The 17,523-nt window shown below is 43.6% G+C and overlaps 1 protein-coding gene across 3 annotated transcripts in view; it reads left to right on the forward strand.

Moving 5' to 3' along the window:
• The first annotated feature begins 641 nt into the window (after window positions 1-641).
• Nhej1 (non-homologous end joining factor 1) overlaps window positions 642-17,523 on the forward strand; it is a 95,031-nt gene continuing 78,149 nt past the window's right edge. For 2 of the 3 annotated variants that reach the window (XM_048344730.1, XM_048344731.1), the window contains exons 1-5: window positions 642-1,097; window positions 4,368-4,544; window positions 5,545-5,760; window positions 12,606-12,744; window positions 13,586-13,644. In XM_048344730.1, the coding sequence (XP_048200687.1) occupies window positions 924-1,097; window positions 4,368-4,544; window positions 5,545-5,760; window positions 12,606-12,744; window positions 13,586-13,644 (765 nt within the window). In that variant the 5' untranslated portion in view covers window positions 642-923. The remainder of the gene's footprint in view (window positions 1,098-4,367; window positions 4,545-5,544; window positions 5,761-12,605; window positions 12,745-13,585; window positions 13,645-17,523) is intronic. The other variant, XM_048344732.1, reaches the window with a different exon arrangement.

Consider the following 17,523-nt stretch of genomic DNA (forward strand, 5'->3'; position numbering starts at 1 on the left):
GTACTTGAGTGTAGGGAGACAGAAATGAGGCCAAGGAGGTAAAGGACGAGTTTAGACTACAGGACCTGAAAGACTTTGCTCTTTAACACCTCCAGTAATGGTGAGGACCTCAGAGATTAGTGCAATTCAGCTATTACCAAAAACAAAAACATTAGACCAGTAGGGGTGGGAAGAGCTTGGATTTGGAGTGACAAAGCCAAACCCAGGTGACCTTGTCCTGTATTTCATCCAGTATTCTTTCTCTGCCAGAGTGACTCTTACTTTAAATTTTTTTTGCCAGTTCTGGGGCTTGAACCCAGGCCTGGGCGCTGTTCCTAAGCTGCTTTTTGCTCACCACTTGAGCCCACAGAGCCCCTTCCGGCTTTTTCTGTGTATGTGGTACTGAGGAATCGAACCCAGGGCTTCATGCATGCTAAGCGAGCACTCTACCGCCACACTCCCAGCCCCAGGGTGACTCAGACACGCCGCTACCCCTCACTCCTTTACTAATTCCAGGCCCGTGAGGTTTTCTGATCCCCAGCGCTCGCTCTTCCAGGCTCCCGGTGCTCCCAGTTTAATAAACAAGAAGCCCCGCCCCTGCCACCCTGGCCCCGCCCCCACCCAAGCCCCGCCTTCCAGCGTGGGGTGGGGGGAGGGGGCGGCCCCCACTCTAGGCCTTTCGGTTTGCGCGGGAGGGCAGGCCCGCGGCAAGGAGTGTGCGCACTTCACCGGTCGCTGACGGTAGGTGGGATCGGGCTCCCATCGGGCCTAGGGTCTGGGCACAGCTCTGCGGCGAAGGGCTACCTGGACCTGCGGGGTGGGTCCTACCCGGGCTCTCTCGCTCACGCTCCCTCTCAGAAGGGACCGGGCAGCCGGGGCTCTGGGCAGGTCTCCGTGAGTGAGTGGGAGGGGCCGCGCGTGCGCAGTCCGCCTCCGGCGGCTCGATGGGGTTTGCTGGGCTTCCGCCGGGCTCCGTTCTCGGTGGGCTGCACGGTGCGGGATTGGCTTCGTTACCTCTTGAGGGGTCTAGCGCCGTGTCTCAGGACGGCCGGTGCTGTGGAAGGGGGAAAGCGGATGGCGAGGTGGAGAGCTGGACGCCAGGTGACCCCCCCCCGGGGGTGCGGCTGTGGTTGTGCGACCGCAGACTGACTCTCTCCCAGAGGACAGGGCGTGGCCTAGCCGGGATGGGCCCTAGAGCCCTACTGCCCTCTGCTGGGCGTTATGGGAACTGCTCCGAAGCATTCCCCCCTTTCCCACCGTCCTGGCAGAGAAGCGAAACTTGATTCAGGTGCCATTTCTGGCTGTTGCCTTCCCACCCCCCCCCTCTCTTGTACAGGAGTATTAGACAGGTGAATATGGTTAACGTGAATGTTAAAGAAGACTGGAATTTAGAGATCTCAGACTCACAGTTCCCACCCCACCCCCCACCCCCCGCCACCCCTGCCCCTGGCCCCAGTCCCGTAGTAGGTCAAACCCAGGGGCTCTTAGCTGAGCTAGCTGAATCCTCAGCCCAGGCCTTAAGCTCTGAACGGGCCGCCCGGCCTGCATCTGGTGTTGGATGTGTCGGATTGTGTCATAGGTACTCCTTTTAAGCTTCTTCCTCCCCTGAAAGGAATAGAAACCATCAGTTTGAGGGTTCTGACTGCCTGGATGTAATAAAGGGAGTGGCTAGGACGACAGACCCAATTTTGGTGACTCTTAGCATAAGGAAATTCCTATAAGGGAGATTAAGGGTTTGGCAGCTTTATTTGCATTTGTGAACTTTGACAATGTGGAACTCTTGTCCAGTGAGAACCAGCCTAGTCATTCCCAAACCACTTGGCCCTGTTGGAACAACACATGGGAAATGTGATGGAAATACCATTTCCAAATACAGGTTTTTGAGGCTGCTGCAAATAACCACCATATATGCAGTCATGTGTCCCTTGAGATGGGGATGTTTTGGGAACTGCATTGCTAGGCAGTTTCATCATTGTGTCAACACCATGCAATACATATGTTAAATAAGATGGCAGTGATGTCACTAAGATATATGGTCTCATAGGACCACTGCCATGTATACAATCTGAGACCAAAATGTCATTATGTTGCAGGACTAAATTGTGCATTTAGAGTACAAATTAATGTCAGAGCCATACTTGGAAAACTCAGGAAGATTTAGACTGAATTGAAAGTGACTATTGACCAGACATTCATTAGATTCAAGGACTATTATTATTACTATTGTTATTATTGTATTCTAAGTTCTACCTCCTGGCACTTGCCAGCCTTTACTTTGTATCTGTGGACAAGAAAAACTAAGGAAGTTACATCCCTTTTTTATCTTTTGCTTGATACAGAGGTTGAACTCTGGGCCTCAAATTCACTCTGCTCGTTTAACTGGAGGGCTGACACTCTATCACTTGAGCTATAACTTCAGATCCACATTTTTGCTAGTTAATTGAAGATAACGTGTTGGGGATTTTTTTTTTTTTTGGCCTGGGTTGGCTTGAAACTGTGATCTTCAGATCTAAGCCTCCTGAAATATGACCAGTAGCATAAGCCATGGATGTCTGGCTTTTATCACTTAAAAAAAACCCCACAGGAGAAGCAGCCATAGTTATTGAAAATCTACCAGGGCAAGACTGCTATGTTAGTTGCTGAGGCAGGAAAACCAGTTTCCAGAACTTCCAGCCTATACAGAGGGGATGACCATGCCTGGGAGTGGGGATATTTGTGATTTTTTTTTTTTTTTGCCAGTCCTGGGGGCTTGAACTCAGGGTCTGAGCACTGTCCCTGGCTTCTTTTTGCTCAAGGCGAGCACTCTACCACTTGAGCCACAGCGCCACTTCTGACTTTTTCTATATGTGTGGTGCTGAAGAATCCAACCCAGGGCTTCATGTATGCAAGGTAAGCATTCTACCATGTTCCCAGCCCCATATTTGTGATTCTTTAAGTGAAAATGATGTATCTTTTCCTCTGTGATAAGTCATGCTTTATAATCATGATTTTCTGTTCCTTTGTTGAAACAAAATCTAGCTCTTTTGCTTATTGACTGTGTGTGTGTGTGTGTGTGTGTGTATCTTTGATTCCTTTAAGAATTTGATGACGGGGTTGGAGGTGTGGCTTACGTGATAGAATGTCAGCCATTGAGTAGAAGCATCAGATCAAGAGTCCCAGTCTTGGACACACAAAAAAATGAATTTGATGATAGTCACAGATTTCTTCCATAAAGATATATATACATACATATATATATACACAGAGTCTTCATAAAATTCTAGAAGATCTACTTGCATAGACTTTAGTTGAAGAATTGCTATTTGAGGAACTTTTTATTTTTGTTTTTTATGTTTTACTGGGAACTTCCAAAGCTTTGCTTTTAGATAACGACCAAATAATTTGAATTTTCTGCCGTGTGTGTGTGTGTGTGTGTGTGTGTGTGTGTGTGTTTGCCAGTCTTGGGGCTTGAACTCAGGCCTTGAGCACTGCCTAGCACTCTACCACTTCTAGCTTTTTCTGTGTATGTGGTACTGAGGAATCAAGCCCAGGGCTTCATGCATGCTAGGCAAGCACTCTACTACTAAGCCACATTCCCAGCCCCCCTTAATATTTCTGACTTAGGGTGTTTTATAAGACAAGAACTACTTTTCTCTTCTGAAAGTTCTGGAAAAGAATATCATTGATATATTTATTAGGGTTGGATTGGAGGTGTGGCTCAGGTAGGTAGAGTGCCAGCCAATGAGCAAAACCAGTTATCAGATAGCAAGTTCAAATCCTGGTCGTGGACAAAAGAGAGGGGGGGGAGAGAGATAGAGATAGGGAGAGAGAGAGAGAAAGAGAGAGAGAGAGAGAGGCAGGCTTGTTAGGGTTGTAGTAAGGATTCAGTAAGCAGGGCTTGGGTTTCTTTCTTTTTTTAGGGTTTGTTGTTTTGTTTTGTTTTTGGCCAGTCCTGAGGGCTTGGAACTCAGGGCCTGAGCACTGTCCCTGGCTTTTTTTTGCTCAAGGCTAGCACTCTACCTCTTGAGCCACAGCACCACTTCTGGCTTTTTCTGTGTATGTGGTGCTGAAGAAGCGAACCCAGGCCTTCATGCATGCTAGGCAAGCACTCTACCCCTAAGCCACATTCCCAGCCCAGGGCTTGGGTTTCTACATTATGTTATATGGTAAGGCTTAAACACTATGGAAAAGAAATATTTTCTTCTAGGAACTTAATGTGGAAAATGATTCTGAATGGATTTTAAGTAACCAAGAGGTAGTACCATTGCTGTTCAGCTGGTTATATAAGAGAATATAAATTCATGTCTTCTATTTTATCAAGGAGGGTTGGTTTTAGTAGATATAGAGTTGCCTGCATGGTTTCCTCACTCAGCCTGAAGTCACTATGCTAAATTTGGACTTTCCCACAGATGGATGAGCTGGAGCAAGGCCTGTTGATGCAACCGTGGGCATGGCTACAGCTTGCTGAGAACTCCCTCTTAGCCAAGGCTTATATCACCAAGAAAGGCTATGCCTTGCTGGTGTCAGATCTTCAACAGGTGTGGCACGAACAAGTGGACTCTAGTGTGGTCAGCCAGCGAGCCAAGGTAAATGTGAAGAGAAATAGTACTGTGCGCTGGTGGGAGATGTGATGTGTGATGTGTGTGTGTGTGTGTGTGTGTGTGTGTGTGTGTGTGTGTATGAACCCAGAGCCTGAGTGCTATCCCTTGCCTTCTTCACTCAAGGCTGGCACTGTACACTTGAACCACAGCTCCACTTCCAGCTTTTTGTTAGTTAGTTGGAGATAAGTCTCACAGACTTTTCTGCCCAGCTGACTTTGAACTATGATCCTCAGATCTCAGCCTCCTAAGTAGCTAGGATTGTAGGGTCGATCCTCTGAAGCCCAACTGTGATTCCTTCCTGGTGAACACTAGGGGACACCAAGTAGCTTAGTCACTTTTAGGTTGGCAAGGAAGACCAAATTTGTTGAAGACATATATAGCTTGTACATTGCTAATTGAAAAAAATCCAAACTCTGAGCCTTTTTGAGTGCTGCTAACTCAAAAAAGTTTTGGATTTTGGAGCATTCTGGATTTTAGATTAGGTTTACTCAACTGGTAAAGTCTATGGATAAATAATCCCAAATCCAAAACACCTGCAGTCTGAAACATGTCTCGTCCCAAGTATTTCAGACAAGAAGTATTCAACCTGTCATGTCCTGTAGGTCTACCTGTAGCAGTGGGATATGTGTGTGTGAGTGTGTGTGTGTTTGTGTGTGTGAAAGAGAGATTGAGAGAGGGAGAAAGTAAAAGAGATGTAGGAAAAGAGAGGGACTATGCATGATAATGCATAATGCGATCTACACTATATGATCTGTACAGGCTTTCTGTAAAGTGATCTTGGCAAAGGCAAAAGTGTCTTATATGCCAGTTAATCTCTGTTATTCTTTTCATTTCCTTCTTTCTTCTAGAGATTTTTTTTTTAACTTCTTTCTCCCTTTCTTCATTCCCTTTGTCTTCATGTTAACAAGGGCTCTCACTTGCTGTTGCCTAAGAGGGAGTTGCTTCCCTTTTGCATCCTCACTGTCTACAACTGCTGTCTCTTTAGGAGCTGAACAAGCGCCTGACTGCTCCTCCTGCAGCTTTTCTCTGTCATTTGGAAAATCTGCTTCGCCCACTGTTGAAAGATGACGCTCACCCCGGTGAAGCTGCTGCCTTCTCCTGCGATCGCCTAGCAGAGGCACTGATTCTGCGGGTGCGGAGTGAGCTCTCGGGTCTTCCCTTCTACTGGCATTTCCACTGTATTCAGGCGAGTCCTTCCTTGGTAAGTGCATTTCAAACATGGGGTCCAGGTAGGGATACCAGCTGCCAGCTAGGCAAGTCCTTTAATAGTTGAGCTTCTCCAACAGTTCCTTTTTTTTTTGTATTGGTTATTTTATTTTTTGTCAGTCATGGGGCTTGAACTCAGGGTCTGGGTGTTGTCCTTGAGCTCTTCAGCTCAAGGCTATTATTGCTCTACCACTTTGAGCCACAGTGCCACTTCCAGTTTTCTTGTGGTTAATTGGAGATAAGAGTCTCAGGGGCTTTCCTGCCTGGACTGGCTTTGAACTGTGATTTTTCCGGATCTCAGCCTCCTGAGTAACTAGAATTACAGGCGTGAGCCACCAGTGCCCAGTTACAAAGATGATTCTTGACTGGATTATCCCTTGCTTGCAAGCATTTTAAATCTCCACACTTTATTGAGCGCTTTTATTCCCTAATTTACTCAACATTTATGAACACCTGTGTTTCATTATTGTGTATGAACCTCTCTGCGCTCATTATTGAGTATCCTAACTAGAAATAATATAGCTTGTTTTTGGAGTTTGTATTTAGAGAAGAGACAGATAGATAAAATATGGTCAGTTCTTTCATTGAGATAGGCCTAGGATGGCTTGAGGATCAGAGGAAACCTCTTTGAAGAGAGAGTTGTAAGCTAATTTTTGATGCTGAGTAGACCTAATTGGGAGAAAATAAAGAGATAAAATCATTTTAGGCAGGAGGTGTAGAGATGACTATAGATGTCGGTTAAGGAACTTGATAATATGGACAGGAAAGCATGAAAAGAAAGGAAGTAGGCAGCTGCCAGGTCTTAAAGGATTCCCGTGAGTTTGGATTTTATCCCAAATGTAACATAATTCATTGAAAAATGTAAGACAGGAGTTTTTTTTTTAAAGATTCAACGTGTGATTTATTAAGATCCCTCTGAAGCAGGGTAGAGTTTGTGCCAATGTTAAGTACCTTTCTAACATTACCTCACCTTCTTAAAACTGCCCTGCAAGACATGTATTATCCTTCCCATTTTTTTCAGAGCAGAAAACTGAGACTGAAGGTAACTTTCCAAAGGCCAACCGCTTTATGAAATGAATGTGCTGGAATTTGATTATAACTGGTCTAGTTGACTTGAAAGTTCACTTTGAGGGACTTGCAAGATCGCATCCTCTTCTCTCTTGTAACTTTAATGCTCCAAGAGCTTCTATTAGAAAATTCAGGGTGGGGGGGCTGGGGATATGGCCTAGTGGCAAGAGTGCTTGCCTTGTATACATGAGGCCCTGGGTTCAATTCCCCAGCACCACATATACAGAAAATGGCCAGAAGTGGCGCTGTGGCTCAAGTGGCAGAGTGCTAGCCTTGAGCAAAAAGAAGCCGGGGCAGTGCTCAGGCCCTGAGTCCAAGCCCCAGGACTGGCCAAAAAAAAAAAAAAAGGAAGAAAGAAAATGCAGGGTGGGAATGTGGCTTAGTGGTAGAGTGCTTGCCTAGCATGCATGAAGCCCTGGGTTCGATTCCTGAGCACCACATAAACAGAAGAAGCTGTAAGTGATGTTGTGGCTCAAGTGGTAGAGTGCTAGCTTTGAGCAAAAGAAGCTCAAGGACAGTGCCCAGGCCCTGAGTTCAAGCCCCAGGATGGGGGCTTAAAAAAAAAAAGAAATCAAGAATGGACATTAAGAATTAGTTTCAAGGGGGGAGGGGGAGACAGTAGAGACCAGGTCTGTGAAACCAAAAACTTCTTGTCAAATGGTATTTCCCACAGGTTTGGGTCAGCGACCCTACATTATGTAACTTAAACCAAACAACTACTCAACATATAAAGGTCAAAAATAGACCTCTCAGTGGATCACAATAGCTCAAAAGCTATGTATATATATATATATATGTTCATATAAGACAAGGATAAGCAAACTCTATTGTTGATGTTACGTTTAAAGTCCTAGGTGAATTTCCTTTGGCATAGGCCACGTGGCTACTGCATGTTTTTGGTACACTGTGTATTGTATATATCTCTACCTGATCTAGGGAAGGGAAAGAAAAACAGGGTGTAAGATATCACAAGAAATGTACACACTGCCCTATTATGTAACTGTACCCCTTTTGCACAACACCGTGTCAAAAAAAAATTTAATTAATAAAAAATAAAAAGCTCAGGGACAGCCAAAAAAAAGAATTAGTTTCAAAATGATATTATATCATTCACAGGGAAATGGATGGACATAGAACAAAATCATGCTAAGTGAGGTAAGCTAATCTCAAAGTGACAACAGTACCTGTTTTTTCTCATATGTAGATCAAAAATAGATAAAAATATACTGGGGCCTGATAAATTATACAGGACTCTAGGCATTCACACAAAAACAGTGAGAGTAAAGGAAGATACTCTTAGTGGAGGAACCCAAAGGTCTATCACCTCTGAACATTAAAATTCTATTTATTGAAATGAATTTCTGGAAATGGAAACTTTTTTGTTGTTTGTCTTGCTTTTGTTTGTTCTGTTTTGTTTGGTTGGTTTTTCCCCCCCTGCCTTTTGGGGGGCAAATGGAGGTGCAGAAATAGAGAGAATAGAAGAATGAACAAAAGCAGGCATGATACTCAGTAGATACTCAGTGGAAATGAACTATGAGCAGTGACCGGAGGAGGAAACTGGAGGAAGAAGGAAGGGGTGACATTGTCCAAGAAGAAATGTACTTATTACCTGGGGATCAATCTTAGAGTCTCATACTTGTTAGGCAAGCACTCTACAATTGAGTTACAACACAAGTAGAGAATTTTTTTTTTTCCTTAAGCATCTCCTTGTGTTGTACATGCTGATCTCCAGCGCCTGAGTAGCTGGAACTCCATATGCATATAGCATGCTTCATTACTGAATTTCTAAAGCTTATCCACAGTGCCCAGCTTAGAGTAGTCACTCACATTTGTTCGTTTTAATTGAATTTCTTGAGAAATCTTCTGTCCTGTTTTAGATGCAGTTTATTTCGTTCAAAACCCTTGACTTTTCCTGAGTGGACACCAGAGGGCACTGTTTCCCCAATAATTCCTCAAGTGTTCTGCGACTCACACATCTGGGCAGCCTCTGGGAATCCAAGTCATACCTGGTCTTATTTTGCTTTACATAGTCCTACATGTTCAGAAGAGTGATTGGGAAAGCATCTCTCCTTGCAAGCCGAAGAGCCCAATATTTTCTTTTCCAATGATTAGAATGGGCCGGGGTGTAGCTCAGTGACAGAGTTCTTGCCTAGCCTATACCAGGCAGGCTCTGGGTTTATCCCTTGTACTGGGGAAGACAAAAAGATGAAGTAAACAAGAGTGGTATAATCATAATTGTCAGAAAATGCAAAGAAAAAGCAGCCGTTGTAGTACATTCTTCCACCTGAGGAACTCCAATAAGAAAGGAAGTGTTTCGAGTAGGATAAGTTTTTGGTTGGCCATGAGAAGAAGTTCGCTATGAACAATTGACTAACAGTTGTAATTTCAGGTAAAATAAAATACTCACTGTTAAAAACAGTATGTCACCCCAGGGAAACCCTAAAACCTGAGGGACCTTTAGAGGGAAGAAGTCCCGGCGGCGGACACTGGTAAGGATGTAGGTGGATACTATATCAAGCTAGTGTATGTGCCTGTGAGGTCATGTGGGTCTAATTTTTGAGCATTACTCATTCTTGTGATATTTTTCATTTACTTTTTTTTTCAATGGGTAATTCATGCCAAAGGCAAACATTTCCAACAGCATTTAAAAGTATACAAAGAAGAGAAAAAGGTTTCCTTTTTGTCCCTTTCTCCAGATCCTCATTTCCCTTCTCTAAAGCAATCACTGATATCAGCTTCATATGAATTCTATTGTGACTATATCAGCTTCAGGTGAATTCTATAGCGTTGACTAGCCATCCTCCTGCCTTACCCACCTGGGTGCTGGGACTACAGTTGTATACTATTCTGTTCAGCTTCTATAAAATTCTTTTTTTTTTTTTTTGGCCAGTCCTGGGCCTTGGACTCAGGGCCTGAGCACTGTCCCTGGCTTCTTCCCGCTCAAGGCTAGCACTCTGCCACTTGAGCCACAGCGCCGCTTCTGGCCGTTTTCTGTATATGTGGTGCTGGGGAATCGAACCTAGGGCCTCGTGTATCCGAGGCAGGCACTCTTGCCACTAGGCTATATCCCCAGCCCCTCTATAAAATTCTTGATATTCTATATGTTGACGTTCAGCTTTGTCACCACTTTAGCCATTCCTAGAAGTCACATCCCAAGGTTCCTTAGTCGTAGTAAGAGCTTAGGCTTTGGGCCCAGCAGACTTGAAACTACGATTGACTTCATTATCTTCAGACTACTTCTATTACCTTGGATAAGTACTGAAATTTGATGATTTAGGGTTTGTTTGTGCCTGTCCTGCAGCTCCAACTTGGGGCCTAGGTGCTGACCTTGATCGTTTTGCTCGAGGCTAGTGCTCTCCCACTTGAGCCACAGTTCTACGTCTGGATTTTTGATGGTTAATTGGAGATGAGTGTCTCATAGACTTTCCTTCCCTGGGATGGCTTTGAACCATGATCCTCAGATCTCAGCCATCTAAGTAGCTAAGATTATAGACATGAGCCACTAGTATCGGGCATGATTCAGTTAAAAGTACTAATTATAATCTTACCGTGGACGTTGAGGGTTAAGTAAGAGAATATAGGTAACGTTGCTTTAGACTTACAGTGAGCCACTGAGAGCAGCCTATCCCAACCCATTGTTTTTCCTTTTGAAAAAGACAAGGCCTGTGAAAATAGTTGAGGTGAATCAATTTACATATCAAACTGCTGGCACTGCCAGGACTAGAACCTAAGTTTCTGATAGCATTCTGTTAACCTGCTTCATTACATTACTTGGTATGATTCATCTGGGGACGTCCTCCTCTTGTTAGGATTTGTAAACATTTCTATGGGAAATGGGAAGACATTTTTTTCCCCTGTGGGTAAGATTGGCAACTTCTGTTTCTGTATCCACCACACTTCCTGACCTCTCTATCTATATGGAGCTCTTGGAGGGCCCAGGCCTCAGAGCACATAGTAGGCTGGTTGAATTAACTTGGGAGTTGCCTCTCTTGGTACCTGTGAATGAAGGGGAATCTTTGATCTCCTAAAGCACTGCATAATTTTTCCTTGTTGTGTCTGTGACTCTGCTTTGGTCTATTTACTTAGATGTACCACTCTTTTTTTTATGGCTATTAACATAGAGTTTCATGATTTCTATGCACTCATCCAAGTCTGAGAACAGAGCAAGGCTATTTTGTCTAAGGGAAAGCATGAAATTAGTTATATCTTAGTAGTTCAGCATGGTATCATCCAATTCTATGGAGTTATTTGAGAAGTTAAAATATTACTGATAAAAAAGGTCTGGGGGAGGCTATCCAGCCATTAGGGTAGATTATTTCAATTGCCTGATTTGGCATTGTATTTCATTAGATAAGGCACTGAACCCAGGCACCAGTGGCTTATTCCTATAATCCTAGCTACTCAGGAGGATGAAATCTGAGGATTGTGGTTTAAAGCCAGCCTAGGCAGGAAAGGCTGTGAGACTCTTATCTCCAGTTAACCAGTAAAAAAACCCAGAAGTGGAACTGTGGCACAAAATGATCGAGTTCTAGCCTTGAGCACTAAAGCTCAGGATAGTGCCCCAGGACCAGCAAAAAACCAAAAACAGTTCAAGGCTTGGAAACATTGCTTAAGTAAAGAGCACTTGCCCAGTAAGTGCAAGGACCTGAGATCAAACCTCAGTACCGTCTTCCCCACAAAAACAAACAGAAAAACCTAAAGTGCTCCTTAGATCTAGGGCTGGGATTGATGTGCTATAGCCATTGGGCCAATCTGGCTTGCTGCCCATTTTTGTAAAGTTATATTGGAGCACAGCCACTTCATTTGTTTATATGTTGTTTGTGACTGCTTTCCCGTGCCACAACAGCAAAGCTGAGTAGTTGTGGCAGGAACTCTATGGGCCACAGAGCTGAAAATATTGACTACCTGGCATTTACCAAAAAAAGCTTTCTGACCCCTGATCTAGTGCATTTTTTCATCTTAGTACCTCCTGAAGGGAAGAGAAAGGAACTCAGATGACATCTTCTAGCCACAAATAGATTATTGATTTTAGGTAATTTTCTTGGGAGGCTAATGGATACCTTGCATAGGTGAACTAAATGATTCTTCTTTACAGCTATACATTATTATATGAGAGCTCGCCCACACTGCACTGCAATACAGCTATACTTGCATCTTTTCTTACCCCTTGTTAAAAGCAAGGTGTGTGTAGGGGGTTGGTTTATTTCTTCCTGTGCTAGTCTCTTGATAATCGCTTGGCTTCTATTATAGCAATAACCTCAGGCTTTGCTGCATTTGTGGAAACAGGTTGAAACTCTGGACTTACTCCGGGCTACATCAGCCCTGAAATGGCTCTTAATAAATGTCTGGATCTAATTTTTGAGCCTTAAAATTATCCACTGTCTGTTGATTTATGTCATTTGTTATGCCCAGCCTATGTGCTCTGTTGTAGCCATACCCACTTTCTCCAGGGTTACTAGGATCGTCTGTTTTTATCTCAGCCTCTGCTATGAGTTGACCCAACACTTTTCTCAACCATATCACACCTTTTAAAATCATATTTTTAGGTTATCTGTTCTTTTGTTCTTCTCACACTTTGTCTGACAACGTCCTTGAGCTTCTTTTAGCACATTTAATTGTTGTGCTTGTATGTCCATGCTCATGAATTGCTTATCTATGAAACTATACTGTGAAAACATTCATTTCTCAGTATTTTTAAAGTACTCCTAATTCAGGAGTAGGGGTTACTCTGTAAGCATCTGTTGGCTAGTTGATATCTCTTCTTCATCAAAGGTCTCCCAACATTTGATTCGTCCTCTGATGGGCATGAGTCTGGCCTTGCAGGACCACGTGAGGGAGCTAGCAGCATTGCTTCGAATGAAAGACTTAGAGATCCAGGAGTACCAGGAGAGTGGGGCAACGCTGAGCCGAGGTGAGTGACAATTCTTGGAAGAACTGGATGGGGAGTAGTATAGGTACCCCAGGGTCTTAGAAAAGGGAAAGACTCATTTGTATTAGAAAAGTGCTTCCCTAGGCCTGCACACCTGTAATTCTAGCTGTTCAAGAGGCTGAGATTAGAATCTCAGAGGAGAAGAATCATTTAGTTCAAAACTCATCTAAGTAGAAAAGCCCCACAGACCTCGTTTTTTATTAACTAGCAAAAAGCAGGGCTGAAAGTATGGCTCCCAGTGGAGCAAGTATGCTGAGTGAATGCGAGGACCTGAGTTCAAGCCCCATTACCAGAAAAATAGAAGAAAAGAAATGAAAAATGCTTCCTTTAGGGGAGGTGCTGAGTACTGGGCAAGTAAGTGGGAACTTGATACTACATAACATTTAAGAGAAGCAGCCGGCGGGAGCCCACGTGGCCAACAGAAGCTATGACCCTGTCCATACCTGTCCTAGGTAATAAGAAGCAAAGACTCTGGAAAGGGATATGCAAGATAGTACTAGAGTACTGTTGAACTGAGAGTTCAGGAAGCTGGATAGCTCCAACTTCAGAATAATTCCTGCCACAAAGACCAAAGCGAAACAGGAAGATCTCCCAGAGCAGGTGATGCCCCCGAATCTGCCTTTGTTGCTGATTGCCCTTTCCTTCTGCAGTTGGCCCACATACTCTTAACCCATTTTCTCCCATCAGAATAGGGCTTTCTGAATGTCATATCTTTCTCTTCTTTGCTAAAAAGGCCTGGGCAATGTTTTGTTTTGTTTTGTTTTTCTATCTCTCAGCTAGGAAACTCCTCAGACTCAGGTTTCTCTTTGTTTCTTAATTATAGGCCGATTGAAGACTGAGCCATTTGAAGAAAATTCTTTCTTGGAACAGTTTATGGTAGAGGTAGGGTGTTTGTTATTTCCTTTCTCCTTTTACAAATTTTGGCACTCAAAGTGCTTGGGTAGTAACCTGACTTTTAGGTGTTAAGTGGCATATGTAATTGGGAAGCATGTTGCCTGAAAAGTTGCCTGTAGAAAGTTAGATACAGTTTGAGCTGTACATGAGAAGGATGGAGGAAAGAGTGTGAAAGGTGAGAGTACACTAATTAGCAATCATAAAACATCTCTATTAAAATATGGGGCATGGGGGATGAGAAGTGGGGTTCATTTTCTAATCTTGGCAGGCTTGATTGGCCAATTGTTAAACTTCTGTTTGTTGAGATCTGGATTGTGGACTGAGAGAGTAGTCATTGTGTCTCATCCAGGCTTTTCAACATCCAGCAGAAAAGGAAGGTAAAAATGCTCAGGGCTACCATTTGGGGACTGTCTTGTGGGCACAGCAGACTGTGGAAAATCACAGTGTTTATACAAGGGGACTGGCAAAGGAATGAATGGGGAGTAGATAATTGTGGCCTGTCAGAAGCTTCTGCCTAGGTTTCCCTTCTAAGGATTGAGTTTGGCCAAAAGAAATATCTATTGAATGCCAAACAGTGGGAGTATTAATAATAGTGACCTTTGATAGTATCAGTCAATATTGGTCTTTTCCTTTTCTAACTCTTCTGGGACTTATTGGTTATATAGTTAGTCGTTTAGTATTATTATTCCATTTCTAATTATACACATTAACCAGGTGGATACTTTGTAAGTATCTAATGCTATTATAATATGATATATAGATTGTTCATCTTTATATTACATCCCCCAGGCTAATTGTAAGCTATCTGTGGACAAAGACTGAGTCTCACACCTTTTTAAGACCTGAAGTTAGCACTTTTTTTTTCACAGTGCTTAGGTAGAAAGCAGGTATTCTTGATTTGGAATCTGTCTCTGTATATTGACTAAGCTATAATTCTTGCAAAACATGTGAGCTTAGTGGCCAGTCCATATACGAAAGCAATTGTAACTCCAGGGAAGAAGGAAACATGGCAGCTGAGTCCTAAAGCAGAGTCTCAGATCCTCATAGGGAAAGAGATTGCTAAACTGTTATGACACAGACATTTGGTAGGTCACTTTTCTTTGAGCCAGCTTCTCCTGTTTATAAGTTGGGGAGATTAATATAGTTTGAGGCTGACCGTTGGCTCTCTCTGTTGATCAAGTGTTTCATACGTACCCAGCTTGACTTATAGACATTTTACTCTATGCGCTTCATGCTTTGGACATATAAAGTGACTTTCAGTTTTTCCAGATGCTATTTTCTCTTGCCTTTATGTCTTTCTGTGCATTCTTCCCTTTAGCTAGAATGCCTGAGGCCTTGTCCTTAATCTACCTTGTAAGCTGCTATTCATCTTTAGCTTCTTTGGGAGACATTCATTCATGCCTATTATAGAACCTTGGTTTTGTAGTGCTATTTTGTGACTTAAGACGCTGTAATATACTGTTTATGTGTCTGTAAAACTACAGCTTTTTTGTTTGTTTATTTTCTTTTCTGTTTTGGTTGGTACTGGGGTTTGAACTCAGGGCATCATATTTGCTGGCACTGAGCCATGCCTCCGGATCTTTTTATACTTGCTATTTTGAAATAGGGCCTTGCTTTTTTGTGCCTAGGCATGTACCTGGTCTGCAGCATGTTCTTTTATGCTTTTGATCATAGCTTGGATGATAGGTGTGTGCTACCATGTTAGCTTTTTCTGTTGAGATTCTAGTCTTTGTTGCTCAGGCTGGTCTGAACTGCATTCTTCCTGGTCTCAGCTTCCCACATATCTGGAATGACAGGCACACACCACTGCACCCAGCTATTGGTTGAGGAGCCTTGGGTGTATGCCCAAGCTGGCCTTTAACTTCAGTCTTTCCGATTTCAGCTTCTCAAGTAGCTAGGATTATATAGGCGTGAATCACCAGTACCCAGCTAAGAATATAACTTTCTTTTCCATTGATCTGTGGACTCTCAAAGCAAGGGTGTTGTTGAGTACCTTTCTGTATAGTTGTACCTAGATGTAGTAGGTTCTCAAATAAGTTTGTGAGATAAATACAAATGTGCCAGGGGATTTTGTGAAAATTGTGACCATGTGGCCTGTGGGTTCAGTTTTGCTTCTTAGAGCTGTATTTAAGGATCTGGGTTATTTTTCAGCCTTGAACAAATCACTTCTGTAAGAGTCACAATTTTCTCATTTGTAAAATTGAAGTTTCATCTCTTTCATGCTGTTGGGGAGAGGAGAGCCCTGTAGAATGGAATGAGAAAGCATGTAGAATCCAGGTGCTTGCCCAGAAAGGTGTTGATGTTTTGGAACCTACTACTTCAAGAGTTCTAGTATTCTAGGTATTCAGCGGATCATAGCCAAGCCTTATAGACTTGGAAATTTTTATTATATATGGAAAGGATCTGAGAGCTAGGTAGTTGTAGCTTCCCACTAATTAATTTTTTTGGTGATACTGGGGTTTAAACCCAAAGCCTCATGCTTGCTAGGCAATCACTCTACCAGTGTACTTGAACCATTTCTCCAGCCCTTAAACTTCTATTTTATAGATGTAGAAATAGAGCCTTAGAGAGGTTAAATGACTTACTTAAGGTCTATATGTTTACGACCTTATACATTTCCTGACTCACAGTCTAGAAATAATTACTGTTTTGTTTTTGCTACTTTAACTGGTTGTGCATACCAGTTATGGGAGACATAAGAGCTAGAGTAATGTAAATTCTTGTGACCTCTGGATTTATTGCACCGTCTTCCAAATGCCCTGTATAACTTCTACAACTGAAAGGTTTCCTACTGGTCCTGTAGAGCAGTGGCTACTGTATCTTTGCAGTTACTGTGCCTGCCTGGGGTCCTAAAAACAGGACACAGGAGGGTCATGAGGTCACCCAAGACTGAACCGAAAGGATGTGCTATCAAAATAAGCAACACGGAATAGGAAGATAAACAAACCAGGGAGGCATCTTGGGCTGAAGGTGCAGGGAGGCCAGGCAATGTTAGAGGGCCACGCGGTCAGGGACTGGGGTCATTGCTTTCTGTTCTTTTTGGGAATATTGCTAGGCATGAAGCCATAGACTTAGGGCACAGGCGCAGTAGGTATTCCTAGGGGCAAAGATATTTCTAGAATACTAAAGTTAGGAGAGTATTTCAGGATCGAACAGGAGTTACTTCTCCATACCTAGTCCCTTTGCTTTCTCTTCTTCTCCTAGGAGCCTTTCTTTCTTTTTTTTTTTTTTTTACTTCCAAGAAATCCAAAGGTGCCAACTGATGGCAGCCTAAGTAGATGGAGAACCCTGGCATTGTGGATTCGAGTCAGGGTTGGGCGGGGTGGTTGTTGGCATGATCCTCCCCTAGAGGAAGATCAGTACAGAGTGCTTCCCAGGACTAGGGGTGGAGAGACATTATTAGGTGAGGAAGAAAAGTCAAGGAATTGAGGCTGCTGGACATGGCAGTAGGAAGTGTGTTTAACATGAGATGGCTGGCTTAGTCCCCTCTCAGTCTAGTCCATTGGAGGGAGTGTCTTCCCCTGGTCCTGTCCATGCCCCCCTCGCTCCATCTGGTTGCTATCAGTTTGTGTGGCTGCTAGTGGGTTCCTTATTTATTTATCCCAGTGTAATGGGGTGAGGAGGGAGCTGGCCCCGGGGCTGGCTTTCTGAGGCCATGCCTCTGAGCCACAGGCGGTTTGCATGGGTGTGTGAGTCACTGAGGCTGCACGCTGCTCAAACCAGACTCGGCCAGGCTCAGGGACAACAGGCAGCCTAAAATAGAGCCCCGCCCTCTGCAGCTGGCAACCTCTGGCTAGGAATCAGCCCTTCACACCAAAATCTGGACAGTGGCATGAAGTTAGCTTCCTCTGGGTGTGTGTAGGGCGA

This window comes from Perognathus longimembris, chromosome 4, assembly GCF_023159225.1.
Source record: "Perognathus longimembris pacificus isolate PPM17 chromosome 4, ASM2315922v1, whole genome shotgun sequence".
Lineage (NCBI taxonomy): Eukaryota > Metazoa > Chordata > Mammalia > Rodentia > Heteromyidae > Perognathus > Perognathus longimembris.